The 11,793-nt window shown below is 50.9% G+C and overlaps 1 protein-coding gene across 1 annotated transcript; it reads left to right on the forward strand.

Moving 5' to 3' along the window:
* Nucleotides 1-1,753: 1,753 nt before the first annotated feature.
* On the forward strand, nucleotides 1,754-5,089 carry LOC132588880 (uncharacterized protein K02A2.6-like; the record flags this gene model as incomplete). The annotated part of the gene is made up of 4 exons (XM_060261339.1): nucleotides 1,754-2,083; nucleotides 2,636-3,748; nucleotides 3,878-4,317; nucleotides 4,477-5,089. Coding segments are annotated over 4 exons (2,496 nt in total), but the record flags the coding sequence as incomplete, so codon positions are not given.
* Nucleotides 5,090-11,793: the final 6,704 nt, after the last annotated feature.

The raw sequence follows: 11,793 nt of genomic DNA on the forward strand, positions 1-11,793 counted from the left end.
TAAACGGAAGGAGCAGGGTGGGAGGAAGAGGACTACAACAAGAAAAACAAAAAAAAAATGAAAAATTTATTCAGGCCACCAACAACTATCCCAAGTCACAGTTCAGAGTTCTAAAGCCAAACAGATGACAGCATGTCAATTCTCTCTGGCATCTTTCCCCCTTGTCCCATGGCAGGCAACTGTGTCCACCTGAAGTGCCTGCAGCAGCAGCAACAGCAGCGGAGCTGAGCGCTGCTTCCCCTGCAATGCCTCTTAGGCAGTTGTCAGGTTTGGATAAGTGTCTCTAGATTTCCTCATGGAACGTGCTGTTCCTTTTTGTACTATTCCTGTTTGTACTGTTAACCCTGATTTTCCACTTCAGTAAACAATAAAAAGGCAAGACAGATAGCCCTTCAGCCCATTCCAGCTGGGCAGACACACTTGAGCCGTTATCCATCTCTCCTCTCCCCCTGCCCGCATTCATAGCCTCGTTTTCTTTTCGATTCTTGACTTCATCTGAACTCTCCAGTAAATGTTCTGCAGGAGACTGTTTTCTTTGCTGTTTGCTCTTAGACACAAAGAGTTTCTCAGCAGGAGATAAGACTCCCAATCCAGCCACCCAATCTGAAGCAATCTGAAGCAAAAGCCTACACGGCTTCTTCCAGCCTCCCAACAAGCCCCAAGAAACATTAGTGCATGGCACAACACTAGAAAGAGATTATTCTAGGGGAAAACCTCCATGTCTCACCTTTTTTCATTCTCCATTACTTATTTTGTTGCTAGGTTTAAGAAATTAAAGAGATGTGGATTACTTCATCTTCAAATGTCACTATTTAATGCTTCCAGCAGGAAGAAAGAGAAAGAGATTGTAGAAAAAAAAGGAGACATCAGTTAATTTTCTGATCCAGGGCTTTTTACTGTATAGTTATAATGCGCTATCAAGTTACTAATCCTTGTGGCATGAAAAGAAACTGTATCTTATGCTCTGAACATGATTTCTACTGAAGGCCAAACTAGTTAGAAAATGCACACCAGTCACTACAAAAAGTGATCACAGGTATATATTCCTTTTTCCGTTCCAAACTCCATGATAGGGATTGTGATTCTGCGTACTGCTGTAAATCTTTTTTCCCCATATGTCCATGTGCAGTCAAGGGGGTTTACATACAGTAATAATTTTCTCTGTTCCTTCAGCTGTCACTGTGAATGCAAAGGCATTCACATGGCAGTGGAGCATCCACATGGTAGTATTCCCCACACTTTCCTTACCTCAGCCCATTATAGCCACCATTCCCTCAGCCCATGTATGCATAACCAGAGGGGTGGTAATTGACATACCATGATGCATGACATAACAGTAATATTTCAGTTTACCGTTTCTGAAGCCTAAAAGATTACAAAATACTTGATAAAACTGTAGTGTATCAAGAAATGTCATGCGACCCGACGGGGGGGGGCAACTGGGCAGTCCCAGGAGCCCCAGCGCCGGGAGCCTGTCCCCGCCTATCTCCAGCTGTGGCGGGAAGTTCAACGGGGCTGGATTGGCCCAACCAACCCAGTAGGCTGTACCCGGGATTGTACATAAGCGGGACCCGGCCCGCGTGTTCGCTCTCTTGCAACGTGCTCCTAATAAACCATGTTGCCCTACTCTCGTCTCCGCCTCGAGTACGTTACACTGGCGACGAAGGTGGGATTCTAGCCTCAGCGGCTACGACGGAGATCTGGGCAACAAGCGACTGCCGCCGCCATCATGGCCAACCAAGGCGGAATCACCGGCTACCTCGAGCCCTTCGACCCAACCAATCCAGAGGGATGGGAGTCCTACGCGGAGCGGGTCGAGTTCTACCTCCGGGCCAACAAGATCACTGACGCCGGAGCAAAGAGGGACGTTCTCATGAGCGTCTGCGGGCCTGCCACGTTCGAGATCGCCAAGGGTCTCTCGGCACCCGCCCGTCTGACAGAGAAATCCTACGACGAGATCATCCGACTCCTCACGGGACACTTCTCACCACAGCCTTCGCGGGTGGCTCGCAGGTTCCTGTTCCACAAACGGGACCAGATCGCGGGCGAGTCCGCCGCGGACTACCTGGCGGCCCTCCGCAAACTCGCCGGGAACTGCAACCTCCCCCAACTGGAGGAAGCCCTGGCGGACAGATTCACGTGGGGCCTCCGCGACGAGAGGCTCCAGCAGAAGCTCTTCGCCAAAGAAGAGCTTACTCTCCAGGCCGCCTTCAGCGAAGCGGTGGCATGGGAACGAACCGCACGAACGTTTCCCCGGGCCAAGATGGAAGCTGCCCACCACGGAGAGCTGGACCACGACGGCCCCGAGGAGGAGGAAGCCCATCAGCTACGCCGCCCAGCCGGGCCACCCAACAGAGCGACCCAACGCCCCCGAGCGACCGACCGACCACCAGCGTCGGAGAGAGCCCCGGCCACCAAGTGCGCCAGCTGCGGCGGCCCCCACGAGCGGAGAGACTGCCAATACCGGACCTGGGACTGCAGGAGCTGCGGAAAGACCGGCCACATTGCCAGGGCTTGCCGAGCCAAGCCCAACCGCAGGAAGCCGACCACGTACCACGAGTCCGCGGAGTCCCACGCGGTAGACTCCACGTCCCTACAGGTACTGAACTTGCCCCACGATTCCCCCGATAAAATCAAAGTGGCGGTCCTTATAGAGGGGAACCCCTGCCAAATGGAGGTGGACTCAGGGTCCTCCATTTCCCTTATTGCGGAAGAAACCCTAAGAGAACTGTGTCCCCGCCAGCGGCTGCAACTTCGGCCGGCAGACTTCATACTCCGGGACTTCCAGAAGAACCCGGTGCAAATTGCGGGGTGGGCGCGGGTACAAGTCGAGCGGGGGTCCTTCCACGGCCCGCTGGACATCCTGGTGGTTAAGCGCCAGCTGGCCACCCTGCTAGGTCTGGCCTGGTTCAAACCCTTGGGAATCCGCGTGGAGGGGGTGGGCCAGACCATAACGCCCCGGGGGTTCGGGGAGATTTGCAAGGAATTCCCCGAGGTATTCGATGGGTCCCTAGGGAGCTACCGGGGGCCGCCCATCTCCCTGCCCCTAGACCCCACGGTCAGACCGATTCGGCTCAAGGCCAGGAGGGTTCCGTTCGCCTTGAAACCTAAGATCGAGGCAGAGTTAGACCGCCTCACGGCACAAGGCGTCCTCGAGCCGGTGGACTACGCCACCTGGGAAACCCCCATCGTTACCCCCATCAAGCCAAACGGGGAGGTGCGGATCTGTGCCGATTATAAATGCACCATAAACAAGGCACTACAGGACAACCCCTATCCAGTGCCGGTGGTGAGCCATGTCCTGGCCGCCCTAGCGGGGGCTAGGATATTTGGGAAGCTAGACCTGGCCCAGGCCTACCAGCAGCTCCCAGTAGACAATAAGACGGCGGAGGCCCAAACGATCGTGACCCACAGGGGGGCTTTCCGGGTAAAGAGGCTTCAGTTTGGGGTTAGCGTCGCTCCGGGGATTTTCCAGAGCCTAATGGACGCTCTCCTTAAAGGGATCCCAGGAGTCCAGCCGTTTTTCGACGACGTTTTAGTCGCCGCCCCGGACCCCGATGAATTCGGCAACCGCCTTCGAGAGGTGCTCCGCCGGTTCCAGGCAGCGGGGCTCAAGGTCAAAAGAGAGAAATGCTTGCTGGGGGTTCCACGGGTAGAGTTTCTGGGGTTCGCCGTTGACGCAGCAGGAATCCACCCCACGGAAGAAAAGACCCGAGCCATCGTGCAAGCCCCGGCTCCCACTTGTAAAGCGGAGCTCCAAAGCTTCTTGGGGGTGCTCAACTTTTACCACTCCTTCCTCCCCCACAAGGCAGCCCTGGCGGAGCCCCTTCACCGGCTGCTGGACAAAAAAGCCCCTTGGGTTTGGGGCAAACGACAGGCCGCGGCGTTTCAGGCGGTCAAGGACGTCCTGGTGTCCAATGCGGTGCTCCACCATTTTGACGAGGCCCTCCCCGTCATCCTGGCCTGCGATGCGTCGCCGTATGGGGTGGGAGCAGTCCTGGGGCACCAGCTTCCGGACGGGAGGGAGATACCGGTCGCATATTACTCCCGCACGCTCACTTCAGCCGAGCGCAACTACGCGCAGATAGATAAAGAGGCCCTGGCAATCGTGGCAGGGGTCCGAAAGTTCCACGAGTATCTATATGGGAGAAGGTTCACCATTGCCACGGACCACAAGCCCCTCTTAGGTCTACTGGCCCCAGACCGACAAACCCCCCAAATACTCTCACAGCGCGTGTTGAGGTGGAACCAATTCCTCAACTCATACACGTACACACTGGTTCATAGGGCCGGCAAGGCTATGGGACACGCGGATGCGCTTAGCCGTTTGCCGCTTCCGGAGACGGGTCCGGACCCCGCACCCGCACACCAGGTCATGATGATAGAGAGCCTCCCAGAGCCGCCCCTCCACGCAACGGAGGTGGCCAAGGCCACCCAGAAACACAAGACACCGGCACGGGTGCTCGACTGGGTGGTGAGGGGGTGGCCAGAGGGAAACATGGGGGAAGAATTCAAGCCTTACAAGGCGAGGAGGGAGGAATTAGCCGCACACAAGGGCTGCATACTTTGGGGCAGTAGGGTAGTGATTCCACCTCCGCTCCAAAAGCGTGTTCTAGAATCCCTACACGAGACTCATCCCGGCATAGTGCGAATGAAGGCTCTGGCCAGGAGCTACGTCTGGTGGCCGGGAATGGACGGGGAGATCGAGGGCTGGGTCCGCGGGTGCCAGACCTGCCAGGAATCCCGGCCCGAGCCGCCCAGCGCCCCCGTCACTAGGTGGGAGTCCACCCGGAAACCATGGTCGAGACTCCATATCGACTTTGCGGGCCCATTCCAGGGGCAGACCTTCATCATAATAGTGGACTCCTACACCAAATGGCTGGAGGTCATCCCCGTAGGGTCCACCTCGTCCACAGCCGCGATCAGAGCTCTGCGCAGGGTCCTATGCACACATGGCATCCCGGACACCATAGTCTCTGATAACGGGGCCGCCTTCACCTCAGCCGACTTCCAGGCGTTCCTGCAAAGATACCTGATCAGGCACATAAGGTCGGCTCCCTTCCATCCGGCCACCAACGGCCAGGCGGAGCGGATGGTCCGCACAACAAAGGAGGCCCTCGGCCGAATTGTACAGGGGGACTGGGACCACAGGCTGGCCGCGTTCCTCTTCGATAATCGGATCACCCCTAACCCGGTCACAGGAGTCAGCCTGGCTGAGCTCCTCATGGGACGCAAACTCATAACCCGGCTGGACCGGCTGCATCCCGACCGGGCTTCAGACACCCGCGGGAGCCCCGAAGTCCGAGACGCCGCCCGGGGTTTCTTCGCGGGCGACCCAGTTTTCGCCCGAAACTATGCAAGGGGCCCCGATTGGGTGGCGGGGCGGGTACTGAGGGTAACCGGGTCCCGCCACTACGACATATCAACGGAGGGGGGCCAGTTACTACGGCGGCACATTGATCAGTTGAGGCGCCGCACCCTTCCGGAGGCCCCCACAGACACGGACGAGGCTATATCCAGCGAGGAGCCTAACGGAGACCGCCCAGATGACGCGATCCCAACATCCGTGATGCGGGCGCCGGAGGTACCGGAACCGACCGAAACCGAGGGATCCGCTGAACCGGACGGGCCGCCCCCGTCCACTCCAGGACCTACCGAGGCACCATCCTCGGCGGCCGCGCCGCCGCCACCGGGACCCCTCAGACGGTCCACTCGGGAGCGCCGGCCCCCCGCATACTTACAGGACTTTGTACATTAACCAGGGGGGGAGGGGTGTAGTGTATCAAGAAATGTCATGCGACCCGACGGGGGGGGCAACTGGGCAGTCCCAGGAGCCCCAGCGCCGGGAGCCTGTCCCCGCCTATCTCCAGCTGTGGCGGGAAGTTCAACGGGGCTGGATTGGCCCAACCAACCCAGTAGGCTGTACCCGGGATTGTACATAAGCGGGACCCGGCCCGCGTGTTCGCTCTCTTGCAACGTGCTCCTAATAAACCATGTTGCCCTACTCTCGTCTCCGCCTCGAGTACGTTACAAAAACAAAGGCAGTTGATTATGGGACAGGCAGTAGACAGAAATACTTCAAGCAAAGCAGAATACAAGATTGTGCTACCTAAGATGGAAATACTAAGAAGAGTTCAATGGTTGTAAGAGTTTTCAAAAATTTCAAAATGGCATCAAGCCCCTTTCTCCAGAGCTGCTTTATCCAGAAGAAGATGACTTAAAAGAAGATCCCTGCCACAATAGTAATAGGAAGCAGAGAGTCAGTATAAATGGGGAGTCTTCGCAGTGGAGGACGGTAAGCAGTGGGGTGCCGCAGGGCTCGGTGCTGGGTCCCATGCTCTTTAACTTGTTCATAAATGATTTAGAGTTGGGAGTGAGCAGTGAAGTGGCCAAGTTTGCGGATGACACTAAATTGTTCAGGGTAGTGAGAACCAGAGAGGATTGTGAGGAACTCCGAAGAGATCTGTTGAGGCTGGGTGAGTGGGCGTCAACGTGGCAGATGCGGTTCAATGTGGCCAAGTGCAAAGTAATGCACATTGGAGCCAAGAATCCCAGCTACAAATACAAGTTGATGGGGTGTGAACTGGCAGAGACTGACCAAGAGAGAGATCTTGGGGTCGTGGTAGATAACTCACTGAAAATGTCAAGACAGTGTGCGTCTGCAATAAAAAAGGCCAACGCCATGCTGGGAATTATTAGGAAGGGAATTGAAAACAAATCAGCCAGTATCATAATGCCCCTGTATAAATCGATGGTGCGGTCTCATTTGGAGTACTGTGTGCAGTTCTGGTCGCCGCACCTCAAAAAGGATATTATAGCATTGGAGAAAGTCCAGAGAAGGGCAACTAGAATGATTGAAGGGCTGGAGCACTTTCCCTATGAAGAAAGGTTGAAACGCTTGGGACTCTTTAGCTTGGAGAAACGTCGACTGCGGGGTGACATGATAGAGGTTTACAAGATAATGCATGGGATGGAGAAAGTAGAGAAAGAAGTACTTTTCTCCCTTTCTCACAATACAAGAACTCGTGGGCATTCGATGAAATTGCTGAGCAGACAGGTTAAAACGGATAAAAGGAAGTACTTCTTCACCCAAAGAGTGATTAACATGTGGAATTCACTGCCACAGGAGGTGGTGGCGGCCACAAGTATAGCCACCTTCAAGAAGGGTTTAGATAAATATATGGAGCACAGGTCCATCAGTGGCTATTAGCCACAGTGTATGTGTGTATATAAAATTTTTTGCCACTGTGTGACACAGAGTGTTGGACTTGATGGGCCGTTGGCCTGATCCAACATGGCTTGTCTTATGTTCTTATGTTCTTACATCACATGGAATTGGTTAAAGGAGCATTTTCTACCCCACCGTCAAATGAACCAATTAATTGCATAGCGGCAGGACTTGTGACCCTCTCATGGATTGCTGCCTTGACGTGGCGAAAGGGCTTGAGAGGTTCAGTGAGGCTGTGGGTTATGCCATGGAGGGCCACCCAAGATGGACAGGCCACAGCTGAGAACCCAGACAAAATGTGATCCACTGGAGAAGGAAATGGCAAACCACTCCAGTATCCTAGCCAAGAAAACCCCATGGACAGTAACAAAAGGCCAAAAGATATGGTGCTGGAAGATTAGCCCCTCAGATTAGAAGGTGCCCAATATGCTTTTCCCATTCTGCATATGCCCTCCCCCTTTTTTTTGTATCTATGCTTACGCTTCCTTCTTTTGTAGTTAAAATCAATAAAAATTATAAAATCCCAAAAATGACAATTATCTCGGTCCATATCCAAGACAAATCATTCAGTATTACAGTAATCCAAGTCTATGCCCCAACCACTGATGCAGAAGAGGCTGAAGTGGACCAGTTCTATCAAGTACAACACCTTCTAGAATTAACACCAAAAAAAGATGTCCTCCTCATCACAAGGAACTGGAATGCCAAAGTAGGAAGTCAAAAGGTAACTGAAACAACTGACAAGTTTGGCCTTGGAGAACAAAATGAAGCTGGGCAAAGGCTAATAGAGTTTTGTCAAAAGGACAAGCTGGTCATAGCGAACACCCTCTTCCAACAAACTAAAAGGCGACTCTACACATGGACATCACCTGATGGGCAACACAGAAATCAGATTGATTATATACTCTGCAGTCAAAGATGGAGAAGCTCCTTACAGTCAGCAAAAACAAGACCTGGAATTGACTGCGGCTCAGATCATAAGCTCAGATCATTGCAAAATTCAGGCTTAAATTGAAGAAAACTGGGGAAGCCATTAGGCCATTCAGGTTTACCCTTGATAACATCCCTTATGAATATACAGTGGAGGTGAAGAATAGATTTAAGGAACTAGAGTTGATAGACAGAGTGCCTGAAGAACTATGGACCGAGGTTCATGACATTGTACAGAAGGCAGCAATCAGCACCATCCCAAAGAAAAAGAAATGCAAAAAAGCAAAGTGGCTGTCTGATGAAGCTTTACAAATAGCTGAGGAAAGAAGGAAAGCGAAAGGCAAAGGTGAAAAGGAAAGGTTCACCCAACTGAGTGCAGATTTCCAGAGAACAGCAAAGAGAGTTAAGGAGGCCTTCCTGAAGGAACAATGCAAAGCAATAGAGAAAAATAATAGAATGGGAAGGACAAAAGATCTCTTCAAGAAAATTGGAAAAATCAAGGGAACGTTTCATGCTAAGATGGCCATGGTAAAGGACAAAACCAGTAGGGACCTAACAGATGCAGAAGAGATCAGGAAGAGGTGGCAAGAATACACAGAAGAATTATACAAGAAGGATCTCAATGTCCTTGACAACCATGACAGTGAAATCACTGACCTTGAGCCAGACATCCTGGAGTGTGAAGTCAAATGGGCCTTAGAAAGCATTGCCAACAACAAAGTGAGCGGAGATGATGGTATCCCAAATGAGCTTTTCAAAGTCCTAAAAGATGATGCTGTTAAAGCGATACACACATTATCTCAACAAATTTGGAAAATGCAACAGTGGCCACAGGATTGGAAAAGATCAGTTTATATTCCAGTCCCAAAGAAGGATAATGCCAAGGAATGTTCAAACTATCACACCATTGCATTGATTTCACATGCCAGCAAAGTCATATTAAAGATCCTACAAGCTAGGCTTCAGCAGTATGTAGATTGGGAACTACCAGAAGTTCAAGCTGGGTTTTGGAGAGGTAGAGGAACTAGAGATCAAACTGCCAACATTCGATGGATTATAGAGAAAGCACGGGAGTATCAGAAAAATGTCTATTTCTGTTTCATTGACTACACTAAAGCCCTTGGTTGTGTGGATCACAACAAACTGTGGCAGGTCCTTAAAGAGATGGGAGTACCAGATCACCTCACATGTCTCCTGAGAAATCTGTATAAGGGTCAAGAAGTAACTGTCAGAACGGGATATGGAACAACTGATTGGTTTAGAATAGGAAAAGGAGTTCGACAAGGATGTATATCGTCACCCTGCTTATTTAATTTATATGCAGAGTACATCATGCAGAATGCTGGCCTGGATGAAGCACAAACTGAAATTAAGATTGCCGGGAAAAACATCAACATCCTCAGATATGCAGATGACACCACTCTAATGGCAGAAAATGAGGAGGACCTAAAGAACCTCTTGTTGAGGGTGAAAGAGGAGAGCTCAAAAGTAGGCTTGAAACTCAGTATCAAAAAAACTAAGATCATGGCATCCGACCCCATCACATCTTGGCAAATAGAAGGGGAAGACATGGAAGTAGTGACAGACTTCACATTTCTGGGATCCAAGATCACTGCAGATGGTGACTGTAGTCATGAAATTAAAAGACCTTTGCTCCTTGGGAGGACAAGCTATGGCGAACCTGGGCAGTATAATAAAAAGTAGAGACATCACCCTGCCAACAAAAGTCCGTATAGTCAAAGCGATGGTATTCCCAGTAGTAATGTATGGCTGTGAGAGCTGGACCATAAGGAAGGCCGAGCTGTGGTGCTGGAGAAGCATCTTGAGAGTCCCTTGGACTGCAAGATCCAATCAGTCAGTCCTAAGGGAAATCAATCCAGACTGTTCCCTGAAAGGTCAGATGCTGAAGCTGAAGCTCAAATACTTTGGCCACCAAAAGAGAAGGGAGCACTCACTGGAGAAGATCCTGATGCTGGGAAAGACAGAAGGCAAAAGAAGAAGGGGACAGCAAAAGATGAGATGGCTGGACAGTGTTACTGATGTAACAAACATGAATTTGAGCAGACTTCGGAGGATGGTGGAAGACAGGAGGGCCTGGCGTGACTTTGTCCATAGGGTCGCAAAGAGTCGGATTCGACTGTGCAACTGAACAACAACAGGACTTGTGAAAAGCCTATGAAGAAGATTGGTGCCAATAGGATTTCCCATTCCCCAGAAGGAAGATCAACTCATCATAACTGCAACACCTTCCACAGAAATTGCATCCTACTACAGAGTTGCATAGCTTTTGCTGCCAGGAAACCAATTCACGTTTCAAATGGGGGATTACAGAGAAGATGATTTTGATCTGGTCAAAATTCACAATCTAGCTCTCTTAATGAGAGAGGGAATAACACAATACAACTGCCTGCTTTGCTTGCTCCAAAATAGAGGGGGTGGACTGTTTGAATTAGAAGCCATAACAGAACTTACTTCATGTTGTGACATCACATTATGTACTGTTTTCCTGTACCCACTGAATGCTCTATCATAGACTGTGGATGGGAGTTTTGAATGAATAAAATGTCTAATAGATTGCATGCTTAGGAGATGCCTACCTGTATCCAACCATGGCACGTTGAAGAGTTAATGACTGGTAAATATTCAGAATAGTGGGTAATAATTTGCATTGATTCGTTGCTCCTGCTTCAGTCTGCCAATTGGCTGTAGTTCCAAACAGGAGTTGTGTCAAAGCGTAGGCACCATGGTCCCTCCCAGGCAAACTCTTAAGCAGTGCAGACACCCAGGGCAGCTGCCAAGGCAACCCCTCTTGTTCCTAGATTCTACAAGAGCTCTAATGATGAGAGCTCCTCCAATGGAGCCTCTGTGGCTTTAAAAGGGCTAAAAGCTGGAGGAAACTGCTCTTTGTCAGTATCAACTCAGGCACACTTCAGGGCTGGGGCAGCTGTGGGGCTGTGAGAACAGGTAAAAGTATTCCGATAGCAGTCAGTTACTGAAACGGGTCTGTCTGAAATGACAGCAGAAACCCGTTACTGTTCAGTAACTGGCCAGCTGCCATACCAGAATATTTAGCCTGTGTGAAATTCTTCACTGTGCCTCCCACTGTGAAGGGCAGCATGTGAGAGCAGCTTTGGAGGAATTGCAGGAAGGGATTAAATTCTATCACGAAGGGCTAAATAAAGAACTAGATTTTATGGCACGTGAATAAGCAACAGCTTTGCAAGGACTTCACAGATGATTGTTCTGTACCTCTTCCAGACAGTGTGGACTTAACTTTCTGGGCTAGGGCTACCGACAGGAAAGAACATCCCTGAAAATTTGAAGGTGGATTCTTGGGAGGGTGGAGCTTGGGTGGGGAGGGACCTCAGCAGCATATAATGCCATACAATTCAGACACACAGCTTCCATTTTCTTTGGGCAACTGATCTTTGTAATCTAGAGATAAGGTTGTAGTTCTGGGGGATCCCCAAAGTTCACCTGGAGGTTTGCAAACCTATTCTAACAAGTGTTTGACTGCCTGGATACTCACCACCTTGCAGCATTTAGAGATTATGGAGACATTCTGAGAGATGTCCCTGCTTGCATATATCATTATGGCAACTAGACTGGAGAAAGATTTTGCTTTGAAACAGGTT

The sequence above is a fragment of the Heteronotia binoei genome, chromosome 21 (genome assembly GCF_032191835.1).
Source record: "Heteronotia binoei isolate CCM8104 ecotype False Entrance Well chromosome 21, APGP_CSIRO_Hbin_v1, whole genome shotgun sequence".
Classification (NCBI taxonomy): Eukaryota; Metazoa; Chordata; class Lepidosauria; order Squamata; family Gekkonidae; genus Heteronotia; species Heteronotia binoei.